The sequence below is a fragment of the Mytilus galloprovincialis genome, chromosome 8 (genome assembly GCF_965363235.1).
Source record: "Mytilus galloprovincialis chromosome 8, xbMytGall1.hap1.1, whole genome shotgun sequence".
Lineage (NCBI taxonomy): Eukaryota > Metazoa > Mollusca > Bivalvia > Mytilida > Mytilidae > Mytilus > Mytilus galloprovincialis.
The window spans coordinates 43,694,486-43,706,646 of record NC_134845.1 but is presented as its reverse complement, the minus strand read 5'-3'; the positions used below and the strand labels follow the sequence as shown (position 1 = coordinate 43,706,646).

The 12,161-nt window shown below is 32.2% G+C and overlaps 1 protein-coding gene across 2 annotated transcripts in view; it reads right to left on the bottom strand.

Annotated features, from left to right (window-relative positions):
* Positions 1 to 1,874: 1,874 nt before the first annotated feature.
* The window catches only part of LOC143043304 (deoxycytidylate deaminase-like), a 79,557-nt gene continuing 69,270 nt past the window's right edge, over positions 1,875 to 12,161 (bottom strand). The window contains exons 1-7 of one of the 2 annotated variants that reach the window (XM_076215681.1): positions 10,122 to 10,151; positions 9,383 to 9,427; positions 8,830 to 8,882; positions 8,523 to 8,623; positions 4,289 to 4,421; positions 2,723 to 2,960; positions 1,875 to 2,052 (exon numbers count right to left, since the gene is read on the bottom strand). In XM_076215681.1, coding sequence (XP_076071796.1) covers positions 1,968 to 2,052; positions 2,723 to 2,960; positions 4,289 to 4,421; positions 8,523 to 8,623; positions 8,830 to 8,882; positions 9,383 to 9,405 — 633 coding nt within the window. In that variant the 5' untranslated portion in view covers positions 9,406 to 9,427; positions 10,122 to 10,151 and the 3' untranslated portion in view covers positions 1,875 to 1,967. Of the gene's footprint in view, positions 2,053 to 2,722; positions 2,961 to 4,288; positions 4,422 to 8,522; positions 8,624 to 8,829; positions 8,883 to 9,382; positions 9,428 to 10,121; positions 10,152 to 12,161 lie in introns of those variants that run through there. The other variant, XM_076215680.1, reaches the window with a different exon arrangement.

Below are 12,161 nucleotides of genomic sequence, written 5' to 3'. Positions count from 1 at the left end.
GTGAAGGCCTTGTGTGAGATTAACAATTGTATGTTAAATGAGTTACCTTCGTTAAATAAAGAATTTATTATTATTATTATTATTATGGGTTCACGTAGTTGGGTAGTGTGTACGCACGTTTGTTTAGAGAAAACAAATAGTCTTACATTTCAACACCTTCTTCGGATGATTAACATGATAAATGTTCAGTAATTAAAGGGTGCAAGTTGTTTTATAGTGTAAGATTACGGCTTATTTGGATGAAATAAATGTTAATAGATGAAGAAAATTATCTTTAGAAAATAGCACATTGATTTGTTTTGCCATAAGGGATTTACAGTATTGTTGTGGTATAAAACCGTAAAACTGCTGTTAAGGTAAAAAAATATTCAGATGATTAAAAACAAAACCAGTCAAGTCAATTGCCATTTGAATTACAGAACAGACATATTATATGAAACTAACAGAACAGCTACAGGGCGGTGTTAAGGTGTACAACGGAAACAACATGAACAAACCAGTCAATGAATTGTTCAAAGAAAACAAACCTGCCAATTAAGCGAACAATGAAAACAAACTAGTCATATTGGAGAAAAACAAATAATTAAAGTCAGAGTGAAATGAAGAACGAAACAAAAACAATGTACACGTAACTGAAAAGTCTAGTTAAATTTTTGTGATGGATTAACTCATCATAGATACCAGGCCTGCAAATGTGTAAACAAGGAGTCCGTATCGTCCAGAAAAAAATCATAAATGACGGTCAAATAGAAAAAGTTCAAATAAAGTATGAGTTTAAAAAGCGGCGAGACCCACAAATCCGAAAGATTTAACCGAATACAACTTAGGTAATATATTCATGACTGAAAGCATTTTTTATTTTTCATAAAAAAAAATATTTGTTAATAGTTTAATTATAATTATGAAAGATACTCGAAAATATAGTTAACAATTAATTAGAAAAAAAACCTAGTTCAATCCACCATTAATCATGTTTTTGAAAGATTCATTGCAAGATAGTAGTATGTACAATGTGTGCTCATGTTTTAAAAGTAAGTTCGAACAAATGTTATCTTTTTTCTTGATTAAATTCACGACATCCAGAGTTTTGTTAACTGTCTAACTGTCTTGTAGACTTATATCCGTATTGTTTTTGGAACACAAACAACAGCAACAACAACATCAGCAACTAAGAGTTTTCTTGGTAGTGTTTCGGAACTGTGTTGTCTTTAAAACTTATTCTCATTGAGTTATTTTTTATGTGTGAAAAAAAGGAGCAACTCATATGTTTAAACCCGCATCTTATACAATGTTAGTTGTTAACATACAAAGAAAAATAACATGGATACACAAGAACATAAAATCTAATAAATATGTTAGTTAAAGAAATCATTCTAAAAAGAAAAAAAATATAAGCATTTGTAAAATTTCAAACAATGATCACAGTTAGAATATGTTGATAGACATAATAGAACAACGAATAACAGAAACCTTGATACATTATATGTACATATATAGAATAACCATACATTATCTCGAAATATCAAGGTTATTTATACAAGGTTTAGAAACAGATAGAAACCGAGGCTGTGCGAGCATTTCTACCTGTTTCGAGCCGAGTACAAATATGGTTATTCTTTATATACTGCAAATCTAAAAACTGTTCTAAATGAAGTATTTTGGGTAAAAAACATCATTTCTTAATTTAAAGCGGACGACGTTAAATTTCCGCGAACCTGTATGTTTTATTGACGTCACAAATAAAACTCTACGGAAACACATTGTCAACGTCATAAACAAGGTGATATACGCTCAAATAGCACAGCTGCAGTATATATAGTGTTACTATTCATCAAACAAAATTATCACAGCAATTGACCAAAATAATATTATTGACATGTATTATAGAGTTATTATATTCATTTACTAAAGTATATTATTAAGTTAGCCTCTATCTTTTCCTTTTGTGAACGTGGTCACCGACTTTTTTACAAACTTATCTCGGGTTTCATTTCACAATCTTTCGTTTCAATTTTAAAAACTGTTTCTCTTTCTGGTTTGATTTTGTATTTCCTGAAATAAAGGTAATTTTAAAATAAAGGTAATTTGAAATAAATATAATTTTAAAATAAAAGAAATAAAACACAAAGAATAATATATTATAACTATACTGCTATACAAAAAAGTGTGAAAGGTTAATTTGCCTGCCCTTTAGATTTTGAATAATGTCCTACCTGTAGCAATTGCCTTTGTTATAATGATACATCTGAAATAAATCTGACAACGTTGATTTAATAGGATCTTCATTTTCTTATTAATGTTAGTTGTGGCTTTGGTATTTTGTTTATAAGTACCATGCTACCTGAAAATCACACAAGAAGTTATTATTCTGCGGAAAAACTATACCTTTTAATTTTGTCTTTTTTTTATTTATCGGAATGCAAAGTTATATTAAAAAATACCTATACTCTCAGACTACTCTAACTTATGGTCTTGGTAGATACATTTATTTGATATAAGTATAAATTTGAATTATTTTTTAGATTTATGCCCAAAAAATATAAGGAATTGTTTGTTATATGCTTTTTTGTTTGTTACATGACTATGTGTTTATTGCATATTAAAAATAATTACATTGTACAAATAATGTTGGTAAAACAATTTCCATGTAGGCAGAATAATCGGTACGCGCATGCATGCTCTGTCATAATTGAGACTTACGTGTGTGTGTGTGAGTACTTACGTCAATTTAACAATTTTTCTGAACATTTTTTTAGTGGCTTTTATTTTTTCCATTTTTTCCTCTTTTTTCGTTTTGTCAGCTGGCATGTCAGGCATTTTGTAATATATAACTTTCTTTATTCCAGATTGAATTATTATCTTCGCGCATTCGTTGCAAGGAAAAAGTGTCACATACATCCGACATCCTCTAATATCTGCCTGTATTTTATTTACGACAGCATTTAATTCAGCGTGACATACTGCAAATAAAGTTGAAAATATTTTCTGTTGTGCATTAAACACTTATAAATGTGATGACCAAGCATTCGACAGCAATTGATTAATGCGGACTATACAATTAATTATATATGTATAAAGTGGAAAAGAATAGTAGAAAAATCAATATATTCCCTAAACTGCAAAACACATATTTTTATAACATTTAGTTGCGTATTCCTATAGAAAACACAGAAATTTGTTTCTAATAGATGCAATACTGAATAAATATTCACGTACTTGTACTAGTATAGTATCTAAATCAAGTTGCTTTTAGTTTTTATCATTTCCCTTGAAGATAACTAAATTGATGGGTTGTATTTTTTCAATATTGGTTCGATATGCACGTGTTAGCATCGAAGTATTTGATTTCAATGAACGTTATATTTTCACGATTAAACCAGTTTTACAGCAGAAATATTTAATTAATTTAATGAAACTAGTCAAATCTTTACTTAATTTTATCACACATATAAATGGTTTATGGCAGTTGAAAATAAACAAAAAGTAGTAAGTATTATATATTTAAAAATAAAACTAACTAGCAAAACTATGGATTTGTCTACAAATCTCTCTTGCATACATAGCTAATTTTTCATTCTTTTTAAGAACTGTGTCTCCAATGTTGTGGGATTCATAGTAATGCTTCTATTTATATCGTTGCTGTCTGTTTTAATTCTTTTTTGCCGGACATGAACATATAGTTTCAGCAGTAATTTCTAGCGTTCTATTATACGATAATCTTTGTCGCAAAATGTTTTTCCCACCATTTTTTTTACCGTTTTTCTTAATTTATTTTTTTGTTAATCAACTAATAGTGATTAAAGACAGGGAGAACAGATATAAAATTGCATGTGTCTTAAACCAGAAGTAATTGTTGTCGTATGTGAGATTTGGATATCTGCACATTTGTACTTTTTGATAAACCTTTAATAGTCTAAATACGGCAACTTAGAACTTGACATGGTGTGACTGATTTGTTTAATTGTTGACGACTGTATATATAACCAACTAGCTATTGAATAATAGGTTTATTTTTATCGCTTGGTTGCTGTTTCTTTATTGTGTCATTAAAATATTCGACAAACGTATAAATAAACTTGAGAATGGAAACGGGGAATGTGTCAAAGAGACACCAACCCGATCAATATGTAAACACAGCCAAGGGCCACCAATTGGTCTTCAACTCGCAAGAAAATTCTGCTCACGAAGGCGTACTTCAACTGTCTCTTAAAAAATGTGTTTAAGTCACACTTAACCACGAAGCACATTAATTAACTATTAGTATTCTTTAAATTAATTATTGACATACCATACAAGTGTTTGTTGTCCTCAGCAGTTTGACCTTTTCCCCAGGGAAAGTCTTCATCCTTGCAATTATTTGGCATGCCATTATATCCCATCCCAACAATTCTTTGGTCTTTATTGACAATACATGCTCCGACCTAAAAATTGTCTTTACTTAGTTATTAATTTTGTTTACTTTAATGACAAATGTGTATAAATGTGAATCATGATAAGTTCCAGACCAAAACGATAAAGTGCTTGCACACATGGGATGAAGACACGTCATTCTGCACATTATTGTGACTGCGTAACGATCAGTCGTCGACATCAGAAGTGTCACGTGCTTAGCGGAAAAGTAACAAATCATAAGTTACCATAGGATCCCTGAATCAGGAAACTATGAAATGAAACTTGTAAGGTAACTAAAAACATGTTAATATGAAAAAGAAGATGTGGTATGATTGCCAATGAGACAACTAATCACAAAAGACCAAAATGACATAAACATTAAGAACTATAGGTCACCATACGGCCTTTAACAATAAGCCAAGGCCATACCGCATAGTAAGCTTTACAAGGCCTCGATAAGACAATGTAAAACAATTCAAACGAGAAAACTAACGTCATTTTGAAAAAAATGGGGTCTTTAGTTCAAGTTTAAAATTGTTTGCACTATATATATCATTTAGTGCTTCTTATTCTTTAAATACACAATACAAATTACAGCAAATATTCGAATTGAGAGTTGTCAAGTTAGTTATTTTTTTCTTTTTCTTTATTTGTTACTTATTGTTTATTGCTTATTGATTGTTCGTTACTGATTTTTTTTTACATATTCGTTATTCCGTGTTCATCCCTTAATCGCCTTAACTATTATGATCCCTTTAAAGGGTTTCTTTTCTCTTCCTTTTCACCTTCGAGTGTTGGTTTTGATATAATCATGTTAGCACTGTTGCTCATTTTCTACTTATTCTTTATTCACTTATTATAAGTAGCCTCTTTAATGTTTTCCTTTGTGTTATTTTTCTTGTCTCTGTTGTTTGTAATTAGTTCGAAGAGGTGAAATGACTTTGTTGGCGCGGACGTTTCCGTCCCCATGCTCGATTGATATCCTGTTTCTTATTAGGTAATTATTCAGTTGCACTTTTTTAATGCTTTTCCGTCTTTGGTGTTAATAATTGGGTTGAGGACATAAAATTAACGTTATGGCGCGTATTTCGCCGTCTCTACTCTCGACTAATACCTTGTTACTTACTCGGTACCTATTTATGAATTTGTCCCTTTTCAATGATTTTTTTTTCATTTCATGTTTCTTAAGTTAGTGTTTCGTTCGTTTAAGTAAAATAAACCCTGTTAGCGCTTACGTACTCGCTTTCGAGATCGACGGATATCTTGTTACTTATTTGTTACTTATTTAATCCTTATTTGCTTTTATACGTTGCGCACTTTTTAATGTTTGTTTTTTTCCTTTTTGTCCCTTTTTTTGTGGTGTTAGTTTACGGTTCGAAAAGTTTTAATTAACTGAACGGCGCAAATGTCCCCGCCAGTTGAGCTTTGGGACTGGTTCATATGCGCTAACAGGGTAATTTTCCCTCCTCTAACTCATAACCAAGAGTCAAGAAATAGAATTGAGAATGGAAATGGGGAATGTATCAAAGAGACAACAATTCGACCATATAAAAAACAACAGCAGAAGGTCATCAACATGTCTCCAATGAAACGTGAATTTCTCGTACCCGGAGGCGTCCTTCAGCTGGCCCCTAAACAAATATATACTGGTTGAGTGATAATGAACGCCATACTAATTTTCAAATGTACACAAGAAACGAAAATCAAAATAATAAAAAAAATCTCGTTTCTCTTTTTGTTTATATAGATAAGACCGTTGGTTTTCTCGTTTGAATGGTTTTACACTAGTAATTTTGGGGCCCTTTATAGCTTGTTGTTCGGTGTGAGCCAAGGCTCCGTGTTGAAGGCCGTACTTTAACCTATAATGGTTTACTTTTTAAATTGTTATTTGGATGGAGAGTTGTCTCATTGGCACTCACACCACATCTTCCTATATCTAACAAAGACCAGAGGCTCCTGACTTGGGACATGCGCATAAATTCGGCGGGGTCAAACATATTAGCCGAATCTCAACCTTCCCCTAACCTGGGACAGTGGTATAACAGTACAACATAAGAAAGAATGAATGCATTAAAAGGATGCAACGTATAACAAGCGAATAAAGAACGAATAAATAACAGGGCTTCAGTCGAGCGCAAAAACTAGTTCATATGCGAGTACAGGGTTATTTAAAACCTCAAATTCAGATCTTATACCAAGGGCATGTAACGTAAAAGAACATATTTACTAACGAATGTGACAGGAAAATTCTTTAAAGAGGCAAAGTATTACAAGAGAATAAAAAATTGATTTGAATAAAATGAAAAACAGGATATCAATCTAACACAATAAGTTAGACATATATATGCGCTAGCAGAGTTTTTTTCGACACTACGATTCTAGAACTAACACCATAGAAACACAAAAAAACAAACAAAACCGTCAAAAATAGCACCGTCAATGAAAGTAAGAAGGAAGAAATAAGTAGTGAATAAGTATATGGAGCAGATTAGAAGTAAAGCCCCGAAAGGGTGCATACTCGCTTATAGGATAACTTCACCTCAACAAACCAAAATCTTACAACAGAGACAGGACAATGAAATACAAACAACATTTACAAAAGAGACAACTTATAAAAGAGAGATGAACGATACGAAAGGGATAATCAAACTTCTAAGCCAATAATAAACTGACAGTGCCGTGGTAAATATTGATAAATGTACAAAGACAAACACCAGCACAACAAAGAAACTTAAGGCTAAACAACACAAATCCCAACAGAAATAGGATCATCTGGTCCATATGTGGCACCTATAGTGTTGTTAATAAGTGAGTACAAACCAAAATAAGGAACTTATAGGTAGCTTAAAAGTAACAGGATATCGATAGAACGCGGATATGGGGATATCCGAGCCACCAGAATAAGTTTACCTCTACGCACTCCTAACTAAGAACCAAGACAAGCAACGAGAATAACGAAATCATTTAAGAGGTCCAGAGTATAAAACGCTAATAAGAAACGAATAAGAAGCAAATATCTAACAGAGTATCAGTCAAAAACACAGACGGCAGAACATACAATTAAAAAGTGGTATTCGTGTTCAACGCACTGCATATTACAACATTTGCATACACGTAATTACCCAGTCATGCCAGTATATGTCTCAATGTTCAGCTTTAGCGTACCACTACGCAAGTTCGTTCAAAAGTGTGAATTATATCAGCAATCTAAATAATGTTTACACCTTATTTCTAAAAGAGGGACGAAAGACACCAAAGGGACAGTCAAACTCGTAAATCTAAAACAAACTGACAACGCCATGGCTAAAAATGAAAAAGACAAACAGAAAAACAATAGTACACATGACACAACATAGAAAACTAAAGAATAAACAACACGAACCCCACCAAAATCTAGGGGTGATCTCAGGTGCTCCGGAAGGGTAAGCAGATCCTGCTCCACATGCGGCACCCGTCGTGTTGCTTATGTGATTACAAATCCGGTAAATAGTCTAATTCGGTAGGTCAAATTTCTAACTTTATATTCTTTTTCTGAAAATAATTTTTTGTTCGCGAACCAAAAACACCAGAATCAAGACAAAAAGAGAAAAAGTAAGCAATAAAAGAGGAGGCAAATAAAATGCCAATTAGAAATAGTAAAAGTTAACGAAAATGGACTGAATAATAAGTAACAAACAATTTACCAATTAATGAATCAGGAATACGTCATAGGCAACTAATAATCACCGTACCGAATACGGAATTAGTAACGAAGAAGGTATTAGGAAATAATTAACAAAATTGATGATCCATCGACAGTCACATTATTTACTTTAACGTTCAAGTATATCAGAACGCTCATGAACGACAAAGTATTTGAACTTTAATTCACATTTGTATAATAAAACCAACAACTATTTGCTTGAAATAAGTTTTGTATATTATACTTCGTAACAGAATGCTGAGTTTGTTACCCGGTAGATAACTTCTTATCGCGTTTACATTACTTAAAACAAATGTAAGTACTAATTATGATCAGAATACTTTTGTGCTTCTTTTCATTGCCAAACAGTCTAAGTAATAACAGAATCATAGGCAACATGTCATTCCTACCATTAAATACAACGGGAACACTCTACACTGTCACGAACCTTAGTTTTAGGATCTTTACTTCTTTGTGCTGATAAAAATGCTAACGCCATGAAATACTCCTCCCATTCTAGATTCCACTTTTGGCTCTTTACCTTTGTTTCTGTGAAGGATTATGATGCAACTTTATTATTATGGAATAATGTATATGTTTTCGATTGGCAGACAGTTACCATTTAGGTCTTAACTTAGAAGGACCGGCCATTTTGAATCGTTTGGATCAACAAATGTTCAATTACTTCTGACTTATAATACTTTAAAAACGATTAATGAGTTATTGCGTGTAACATAAACATAGCTGATATATACCTTTTCTCTGTTTATCCTGAATTCTTTCACTAGTACGTTTTGGAGCCTTTGAACTACAAAAGATAAATGTGTTATAAATGTCATGATCGGAAAAAATATAGTGTTCAAACTAATCCCTTTAATAAAGTATATGAGAAAGCGAAAAAGAGAACTGTTTTATTTTCATTATTTTTAAAGCTTTGAATAAAATGGGATGTCTTTGCCAATTAGTGGTAAGTTTTGAAATCTCGGAAAAAGCCTTCTAGCTGCCACATAATAATACACCTGTGATTGGCAACGATGGTCAGTTTTTCTCTTTGTAATTGCTCTCAAATCGATTATCAACTGTCAAATTAAAGATTTATATGTGTTATGAAGAAAATTAGTATGACTCAAATATATTTTTTTTAAACAAGTTTGCAGATAGTTTCATTCTGTGTTTGAAAATATTTGTAAAAGAAGACAATTGAGTTAGAAAAAAAAATGTATGTTCACTTTTACAAAAATTACCAATTCTATATTACATATTATATATATATATAGATTACTTAACTGTGACATGAAAATAAATCACCTTGAATTGTTTGTCTTTCCCATGTTGCCTTTCTATAACTTTTTCCTACAAGGAAAAGGTTAAAAGGAAAATATCAAATGTTTTAATGTTTTTTTACTATATTGATATTTTAATATAAAATTATATTTCAAGGTTTGCTAGATTCAGATATATATTATACAATTCGATACATATATACCAGTAGGTTCTCCTTATGCACATTTCTAATATCTTTTTTATTACTCAGTAATCAGTAATTTTCAAATTAGGGTGAAGAAAAATAAATCACAAATAACAAATATCGGAAAACAATTGCTCCTGTATGTATCCATCGTCAAATCAATGACAAATGATACATGTATGGAGATTCAATGTCACCAGCAAACCCAAAGGGTTAATAACAATTTAAATTATTTCGCACTGAGAAATTGAATTTATAAATGTTCTTATTTCAAGCAATACAGCAGTAGACACATACTAACCATATTCATAGTTAAGTATTTATGTCTGTTTGGTTTATTTGCCAATTTCGGACGATAAAACGTAACTACAAACAATTGTCATACGTGTTTGGGTTTAGCTATCTTTAAAATTAGGTAGAACCCACAGTTTTTCCATGTTGTGTACGGTTGTTCTTTTTCTCTTTAAGGCAGTCAATTGTCAGTTAACTTTCGACAAATGAATTTAAATGTCCCTTTGGTATTTTTCGCCTCTCTTCTTGCAATATTTTGACAACAATATATGTCTGTTTTAAACTTACCTTTAGTCTGGTTATGGTTACACATAGACATCAGTTCAAAATTGATGGCTTAGAGACTTGATTTACGACAGCTTATCAGAGTGACCTTTTTGAAACCAGAACTTCGACTCCGATAAAACTTCGAATTGTTTGTAACCTAAAATGGGGTTATCACACCCAATTCTACTTTTAATTTCAACGTTATAAAATTTTGACATGATTGTAGCTTCATTTCAGATTTAGGGAATCATAGAAATACTTCTGCCAAAGAAATGAACGAAAGATTTGCAAATGTAACTGCAGTATGTGGGGATAAAATCATATAAATGTCTGCACTGAACCCAGAGTGACAGTCAAACCAATAGATCGATAACGCCATGGCTAAGAAACTAAAGATTAGCAACACGAACCCCATCAAAATCTTGGGGTGATCTCAGGTGGACCGTTAGTGTAAGCAGATCTTGTTCCACATGTGGCATCCGTCGTATTGTTCATGTTATTACAAACAGTTAAAAGTCTAATTCAGTAGGTCACATTCATAAAAAGAGAATGGGATTGTAGTAACGAAATCAGGAAAATATCAAAAATCATCTGTGAAAAGGTTATTCTTTCATCACGGTCAACCAAATCGTGATGGCGTCCGTAAAATTTACGAAAGGATGAGTTCAACTTCACCATTTGAAACTCTTGGTTCAATTGCTTCCTGGTGAGCAGCATCCCTCTTTTAAGGGATTCATGATACAAGCACGGAAATATCGTATCAATTGGGAGATAAATACTCTGTATGCAGGCTCTGCTGGTATGTTGCTACATAAAAAAGGAAAGCTTATTATTGGGAAGTTGAAATCAACTCTTTTGCCATTTTCTAGATGTAAGTCAAGCTTTGAGGCAGACTTAAATGTATCTGTTGTATCCCATATCTCTAGTTCGATGCGATGGTATTAAACATCGTCTATATAGCGGAAACAAAAGTTAAAAGATATTGCTTACTTCCTATCTTTCTTCCTAATACGGTCCTGTTTGAAGTTAGCCTTATCATAATTGAGAAACAAGACGACAAGAAGAGGGCACTATTGGTTCCAGTTAGAATGCCGACAACGTAAGACATATGTTGTCAATCAAGAAATCGAGCATCTTGATTAACATGATAATGTCAGGTTCAGAACATTTTTTGTTCTAATCTGAGTGATTATTTACAAATCAGGATTTAACACTCAATAAAACAAGATACTTGTATTTACGTTGGCAATTCTTTTTTTTATAAAACAAAGCAATACCAACAATTTCAATGTGTCCTTTAGTTTGGAAAGTGGAATACTTGTGCAAAGTGTAGAAAAGTCAAATGTTTTGATATACTATTGCATTGTATATACTCTACAATATCTTATATTGTATGTACACTAACCGATCGGCGTTTGTTAGTATAAAATTAAAAATGGAAATAGGAAAAATGTCAAAAGGACAACAACCCGACCAAAGAGCAGACAATAGCCGAAGGTCACCAATAGGTCTTCAATACAGCGAGAAACTCCCGCACCGGAGGCGTGTTTCAGGGTGCCCCTTAACAAAAATGTATACTAGTCTAGTGATAATTGACGTCATATTAAATCATACAAGACAAACAAAGGCCAGAGAATCATAATTTTGAACAGGCGCAAAATGCGGCGAGTTTTTTTTTTAGATTCCAACCTTCCTCTTTACCTCTAGCTAATGTAGAAAAAAACAAAAACACAACAATACGCACAATAAAAGTCAGTTAAAAATAAGTCCGAGTCCGATGTCAGAATAGGTAACAAACACACCTTAACAAAATGTCAATGATACATAAATTAACAAAGGACTACTAGCATTTACTGAGATGCAATCTCTGCCGTTATGGGTTGAGTATTATACCACCATAAAATATATTGGACGAAAATAACACGTATCATGCCAACAACTGGTTTAAGAATAAACGTGTTTATTTCCGATGTAAAGACCCTATAAATGAATCAATATCAAAGCCAAAATATGTAAAATTTAATAACCTGACAACAGTGTCGTTACTATATCACATCTTAA